At 49.5% G+C, this 7,500-nt stretch overlaps 2 protein-coding genes and 1 long non-coding RNA gene across 3 annotated transcripts in view; 1 reads left to right on the plus strand and 2 right to left on the minus strand.

The window, feature by feature from the left end:
• Positions 1–1,460, minus strand: part of LOC126579532 (thymosin beta) — a 12,225-nt gene extending 10,765 nt beyond the window's left edge. Inside the window, exons 1-2 of the mRNA XM_050242911.1 lie at positions 1,316–1,460; positions 1,030–1,122 (exon numbers count right to left, since the gene is read on the minus strand). The gene's annotated coding sequence lies outside the window, so the exon portion shown is untranslated. The remainder of the gene's footprint in view (positions 1–1,029; positions 1,123–1,315) is intronic.
• A 2,917-nt stretch (positions 1,461–4,377) lies between these two features.
• On the minus strand, positions 4,378–5,231 carry LOC126579534 (uncharacterized). Its single transcript, XR_007608443.1, has 3 exons — positions 5,004–5,231; positions 4,838–4,930; positions 4,378–4,768 (listed from the first exon to the last, which is right to left on the minus strand). It is a non-coding gene; the product is annotated as an uncharacterized LOC126579534 (long non-coding RNA).
• Positions 5,232–5,377: 146 nt separating this feature from the next.
• Positions 5,378–7,500, plus strand: part of LOC126579527 (serine/threonine-protein kinase S6KL) — an 18,445-nt gene continuing 16,322 nt past the window's right edge. The window contains exon 1 of the mRNA XM_050242903.1: positions 5,378–6,610. Coding sequence (XP_050098860.1) covers positions 6,215–6,610 — 396 coding nt within the window. The 5' untranslated portion in view covers positions 5,378–6,214. The remainder of the gene's footprint in view (positions 6,611–7,500) is intronic.

A 7,500-nucleotide genomic window follows, 5' to 3' on the forward strand; every position in this document is an offset into this window, starting at 1 on the left:
AGAAAGAGAGGGGGTGATTTGTAGGGGATCTTCAGAAAAAGTAGAAAGCCGCTTTCGGGGTCCGCTTACCTACCAGGGAGAGGGCATTACCGCAATCCCATCGCAGCTCGTTTCCACAGATTGATCTCGCCAGCTAATAAAGGCTTAACGTGTAGGACTCAAGCTCTAGCTGGCTTAAAAGGGGGGGGGAACGGTGCCGGAGCACAACGACCTCAGCTCACAGAAAAATTATTGAACTCCATTGTTCTCCTTCTTGGTCATCCTTTCGTGCATCTCTGGCTCTGTCTCTCTCTCTCTCTCTCTCTCTCTCTCTCTTCCTCTCTCTTTGTTTGTTTCTAGGAGTCTGCGGCGGGACATGGCGTAAACGCGAAATGCGCACGTGCGCACGTGCGCTGTGGATGTGTGTAGCATTCCAGGGACGCAGCCCCGGGTGCCAAGGACCGCGGGGGTGTCGGTCGCCGGCCCAGACAAGGTAGCAACATCCAACTACCGGCATAATCGGCAACTGACGCACAGACGCAGGGGGCATCTGCACTGAACAGGATCTCAACACACACACACAGAGACAGAGACACACAGAAGGCAACGCACCCTGCCGGCGAATTCGTCGGCAGAACGTTCTGCTTCTCTGCCTTACCGGCGCGTGGTCCGGTCCTTTCTCCGACACCGGTGGCTTGGGACGATGGCGGATGGACGCGTCATCGTGCTACAAGAATGAAGCAATAATTTCAGCCAGATCTACCGGGTGCCCACCGCTCAAAGAGATCACGGCGATGAAAGAAGCCAGAGAAGGGAAAATGCGCGACCACAGCAGTTGGCTATTCGCCGATGTCTTTGCCCAGGGCTTCCAGAAGCCGTTTTTTTTTTGCAGTAAAGCGCATCGATTGGTGATTTGTGACTCCCCCCCGACTCCCTTTTCTATCTAGCCCAGGGTGAGTCATCCTCCAGCGAAAGGTACAGGTATGATCTTCCACCTCCTATCTCGCTTACTACTATTTCGAACCAGATATATCTGACCAGAGCACTTACTTGGGATTGTAGGACACCTTTTTTTCTTGTGGTTACAGGACTCGCTGCGTTGCGCTAAATGCGATCTCGGGGCGTTTGCACTTAAAATGCACTCTGCGACGCAGAAGGACAGCAGGTGGAGTGTGAGGGAAGGGGAAAAAGATGAAATTAACACGATGGATGGTACAACGCCACGCTCGTCGTCGCTAACGGGCAATGGACTTTTTGACCCACGGTTTAGGCAAATGAAAAACGAAAAGACGTGATGCGGTGGTGGCGGGTAGGTGAGGGGTGGGTGGACACTCACTTTTCAACACAGAACTAATCACATGGACAGAACACTGACAAAGTACACCACGGGTTGAGAAAACACCGGTAAAGGATTCCTGGTAGAGGGCGGTTGGTTGAAGAGGGTCTTGACGACTGGACTGCTTCGTTCGGAAGTGAAGACTGTTTTTTTCGATTCCAACGGACACACTTGCCCTTTTATTAGCGGTGGGCGGACGGTCCGTGGGCCAACATTCGAGCGGTGTCGGTGCTCACTTTCGGGCAGTGCCACCGTGTAGTTTCGAACTCTTTTTCGCTCGGAATACAAGCCCAGGGAGCTAGCTACTCCGGTCTCGATACTAAAATAGCGTTTGGCTTTATACCCTCCATCCACTCAAGGGGTTGGCGTTACCCGTTTACCCCGTGCTCGTGATCGTTCAACAATCGTGACACCAATCTCCATTTTGCAGACATAATGCCATGCAGAGCAACAATAACTGATCAACAGTTTAGGACACAACAGGCTGCTTTTTGTCCAGCGAGAAGCAAAATCTCACGAGCGGAATTTTGTCGATCAATTTAATTTCGAAATTGCTCGAATCGCGCCGTTTTGCAGATTCAGGAGATACAGAAGTTAACTTTCGGTGTGAGTTAACGACGAAGCCTCGATTTGAAACGGACGTTTTCCTCAAGGATTCGTCCAGCAGATCGGGACAGTGCTTCTAGACGACAGCGAGAATTTCCCGAATCGGATCGGAATGATCGGAAACGGGAGGGGGAAGCATGGATTTAAGAAGATGTTTTATTACTCTGCACCAAACTCGGTCGCGAGAATTTTTCAAATTCAAAGGTAAGCGTTCAGCTAGAACCGAGCCTAGCCGGTTACCGAGCTACGCATAAAACATCATTCTTTAAAATGTTTTACTTTCTTTTTCACTTAACAATCAAATATACTGTTACATTCCATTCTAACATTATCTATGCTGTTCCGTTTCCGAACATGTACCCATCCGCCATGCTGCTGCTGTGCGTACATGAGGATAATGGTCATCGCATGTGCGTCAGAGGGAGATGGTGAGATGGTATGCCCATCTGCTCAGCTCGAAGTCGTGCTGGAACATAGGATTGAGCGTGAAACGGATAAAATAATAAAAACAAAACCATGCGACGTAGTCCGTCTCGGTACAGTTGTGGCCGGTGCAACCGGAAAGGCTGGAAAATAGGTTCCTAAATGATCCGAAACTGCGCTAATAAGGTGAGATGGAGCTTACCCTCTCATCTGTCTCAGCCTTCAAACACCGTCTGCCTTCTCCTCACCGGGGAAAAGGCCAACCATTCGGGGCGCGAACCTCTGTTGCCAACTCGGTCCCGTTTGCTACGGCGAACGGTGCTCGATGCACTACGGAGGAGGGGTGGGCAACGCCGTGGCAGGAACCTTTGGGTGAAGGCAATAATCGGGAAGAAGATAGATCAAGCCAGGCCGTGGCTTCAATTCATGCTGCTGCTGCTACTGCTGCTACTGCTGCCGATAGATCGGTTACGGAGGGTGGTCAACCGGAACGCGCGCTCACCAAAAAGGCGAACCTTTTCTGCCTTAATGGGGGGAAGGGGGCAATTGATGCGTTTACGACCGTTATCGTAGCGAGCGAGTGAGCGAGCGAGCGGGCGCTACCATATACAACCGACGATTGGAACGGCTGTGCACATCGGAGCTGACCTCTTACCTTAACTGGAGGCAGCAGGTGCGCGTGCGTACCGCACAACCCGAGCCCAAATGATCCAGATGCGCGTCTGTCTGCTCATTTTTGGTTGGCTACCGGTTCATATGCACTCTCGCTGCACCTTGATGGTCAACGAGTTGTCAAGGTCCTGGATTGAATGGTTTGTAGGAAGGGGGTGATCGATGTTCGGTTAACATCGTTTTCAGCGTTGCAAAGAACGACTCAACCTCGACATAAAATACTACTACTCGCAGACTAAAATTGCCATAAAATGGTTCCTCAAAGTCAGGGGTCAACTCAAATTCGATTGCATAGCAATCGTAATCGACAGCATTATGCCTGTTATCCATCATAGTAGTCCAATCCGCCCATACAACCCCAAAACATTACGAATCAAGATAACTTAGGCTTCGTATGCCAGCTTTATGATAGCCTTTTCATTAATGAATTTCCCTTCAGACGCGGCGTCCACATCATGAGATTAGAACATTATGTAACTGAAAAGAGCTAAATATTCAATATTGATATTAATTAGTGTTTTATGGGGGCTTCGGTAATTTCTGCCTAAAAAAAGGCTCATTTTTGAAGATTTTTTTTTTGAAAATACACATTGATATTTTTTTGATAGATTATAAGTCTATCCAGGTAGTCCCGTTGAGTTGTGTTTGAATTTCCTACTTTTCGATTTTTGCCAGATTTTTAAAGTTGAAAAAGTGATCACAATGAACAAGCCGGGTTCGTCGCTTATGTCTTCAGGGCCAAGTCTTTTGATTCGCACCAAAACACTTCCAATCGTATCTACGTGATGGGTCATCAGAAAAATGCAAATCGATACTCGTTTGAAAGATTATAAGTTTATCTAGGTAGCCCCAGAGAGTTTTTGTTAAATTTCGTATTTTACGATTTTTGGCAGATTTTTAAAATAGAAAAAGTGATGTTTTTTGCGATTTTGCGTAAAACCACGATTTTTAAGATTTGTTTAAAAAAAAGTATCAACAATTTTCTTATAATCTCAACGGGGCTACCTGGCAAAAAGTGTACAGATTATGTGTTAAAAAATTCGAATCGATCGGTCCAGTAGTTTCTACGGTACGAGGGGCACCGACTTTGAAAACGTTGGTTTTGGTAAACGCTCTTCAAAGTAGCGTGCTTCTGATTTCATTAAATTCCTAGATTAGTTACTGTATGATTTTCAGTTTAAGATACACCACCTAGAATCGCAAATTAGTGATATGGAACATTCGAGAAAGTTTAGAAAAATCCAGTACTGGCGTGCGTTGTTCTCCTTTCTTTCGCCAACAATTTCGAGCCACGTACGTCTTTAGATAAATATACAAAACGTGGATGCAATCACAAACTTTTGCTTATATTTGTCACATGATCGATAGACGCCCGTGAAGGCGTGAGAATTGCGTTCTGCCGACGCGTTCGGCTAAATAGCGTGATATATGCTTGCTTCATCGAATTAAGATAATAGAAATATTAACCAAAATCACCTTATAGCTGTGCTACAGCTTTGGTGTCCTTGGACACTCTATCTTTCGACGATGACGATGATGACTATTCTGCCTACCTGCGGGAGGCCTTGCTGCGATCAAAATTGGATTGGAAGTAGGATGCATCATTGGGCCTTTTCGGTGCACAGCTTGTCGCGGGGCACGGCTTTCTCGCAGGTCAACCGTTTGCTCAGCTGATGTTGATCGGTTTTGCGTTCCACTGCTGGATGATCGCTCGTTTCCTCTTGGCCGGATTGACGGTGCACAACGTCTGGCCTGGAAATGGGGTTGGAGTAGGGGAACCGGTTAGTGTAGCAAAGGTAAAGAGAGGAGGATTCACCTTACCTATCGTCCCTCCTCACATAGTTATTATCGCGCAGGGAAAATTAAAAATGGAATTTCCCAATGTTCACAGCTGTTCTCAAAAGGCTTTCTACACTGGATACCATAAGATACACGTGAAACATAGCTCATTTGCTCACATAAAACTGCTCTTCACTAGACTACTTACATCCAGTTCGTTCCTGTCGAAGAATGCTGCGCCTCACAGATAAATCCAGCAGCAACTACGTCCAGGAAATGAATTTCTGCCAACCAGATCCCTGCGACATCTAGGCAATGCTTTAGACGGTGGCAAGTCCTGCTGTATCGAATATTCAAGAACCGCACTTGAATCCGATGCAAAGCAAACTAAAAAAAAACACAATATATTACACAATAGCCCAGGTCGCGATCATCGAGAAGCGTGGAACCGGCCAGTATAAACAGAATATCATAAGTAAATATGCGACGGGCACGCATAAAAAATGGCTCATCAGCAACCCATCCTCCCAATAAACCAACCAACCAACAGACCGAGCAAGCGAATCCTTAACAGCCTGTACCGCTTTTGTTGTTGTTGTTATGGTCGTGTTGTTGTGGCTCCTTTGATAATCCGTTCCTGTCCAGGGAAAGGATGTGAGGTGCGGTTTCAGAGTGTCCTTTTCGGTGGGCGTTCGAGTGCCAGCGAGTGCAACCTTGGACTTGGTCGCCTCAAAAGAGAACAAAGCAGCCGAGGAGCGTGCTGCAGTTTGGGGCGCCCTCGCCCCGTGACAGGTAGACTGACGGTAGAGAAAGGTGGATGAAAACGGGCAGAGGGAGTAGAGTGCACCAGTAGTCCGTGTGTAGGTGCTCGCGCAATATCAGACTAGCGAGGAGGAAAGAGAAGCCAACGCAACCGCCCAACCTGGGCAACAACGGGCCAAGTCGTCGTGGCCAATCCGTTTTGGCCATCTTCCGGAACCTCATCTGGTGGCCATCGATCATCGATGTCCTGTCGCTGTTGACGAAGCGGACCGTTTGAGGGCATTGTTTCCTTTGCCACACCGTCGTTGTCTTCTTGCTGTGGTTGTTGTGTTGTTGGTGGCAAGTGCGAGAGATAACGTGTGCGTCGCAAACATACACACACGCACGCACGTAAACACGCACGTACTTTTAGAGACAGAGTGGCATCCGCAATCCGATCAAAGCCACCGAACAGACTAGTAAAATCATCCATCAACCCGGGGGACCCCAACAGCTGGGGTGTTCTGCTATCAAATCGGACCTGGCACTACGCCGTGTTGCGGCGATCAACCCACCAGGCCTTTTCTGGCCGTGACCAGCGTGACAAAAGACAACCATCTGCAAAATCGGAGTGGCAGGTGGCGGCGAAGGCTAGCGCGTTGGTGGCGGCTGGACTTTATGGGCAATAGGCTTGTTGGCGGCACCGGTGGCAGGGTAACTAGCGGGCGTGTCAACACCCAGGTCGGTCTTGGCCAATCGATACCGTCAGCTGTACTGGTAGGGCCAGTGCATCCGGAGCACCAGCAACAGCAGGAGCCACAACCGCGAGCCACCACCACCCGCATCAACCGAGACGCTAGCGAGGCTGAAGACGACGACGACGACGACGACGACGGTGACAACGTCGTTGGTGTGCAGATCCACGGTGGCAGCTCAGTCCCTCTGGACGAGCAAACCAGCGGTGGCCAGGATAACCAGAATAGGCCTGAACGCAGGGCCCGGGGCGGCGGCATCGGCTTGTCACGATCACCGGAGCTAGTGGTGGTGGCATCGCGTCGTGCAGTCTCGTTCCAGGTACGTTCTAGATGCCTGTGGCCACCCACTGGCCGCACGCGGTATGGTCGTGCTAGAATGTTTACCTTTTTCGGGCAACAACACAAACACACCACGCTGGCGTGCAAAAGGGGGTGATTCTGCGGCGCAGATTACGGCCGAGGACGCGAATCCCCAGCCAGCCAGCCAGAGCAAGCGAGAGAAAGAGAAAGAGGGCAGCTAGACATTGAGCGAAGTTAATGAGGATGCCGCGATCGATGGTGCGAACGATGGTGCTGCGGTGCTTCACGAACGCCAATCGGGGGCACTGATTGACACTCAGCTTTCCGCTAGTCTGTCTGCTAGTGGTGGGCGCTCGGAATCGCACCACCGATACCATTCCGATTGCTCCTGCAAAAAAAACGGAATCGATTCCGAGCCCGATCCCGAGTCGACTCCGACCCAGATCGATTCCGGGAATTTCAGGGGGGAAGTTCGGTGCAGCGCAGTAGTGACTGTGCTTCTGCTTTGGTACGGCATTCGCCGTCGATGTTGATTGTTTTGTTTTAGGTTCCGCTTTCGTTTTCGTTTTCGCAGTCTACCTGTCTACCTGGGCTCCCGTCTAGTAGAGCCAGTAGGTCACATAATGAGGGAATTCCCCAAACAATTAAACGTCGATCTTGACCATTACAGTATAGCGAGACGCCATCGACCGCTCAGCCATCGGCGGCTGGCGCCTCTCGATTCCGGGAATTGAAACTTGAGGGGGGCAAGTGCGGCGCAGCGCAGTGACTGTGCTTCTGCTTTGGTATAGCCATTTGCCATTTGCGCTTTGTTTTACATTAAAGAGGAGTTAGCGGCTTTTTTGTTTTGGCTTGGTATTTATTGACCGTGACAATTATGAGCTATTTGCTGCAATCCTCAACAACTCT

The sequence above is a fragment of the Anopheles aquasalis genome, chromosome Y (genome assembly GCF_943734665.1).
Source record: "Anopheles aquasalis chromosome Y, idAnoAquaMG_Q_19, whole genome shotgun sequence".
NCBI lineage: Eukaryota > Metazoa > Arthropoda > Insecta > Diptera > Culicidae > Anopheles > Anopheles aquasalis.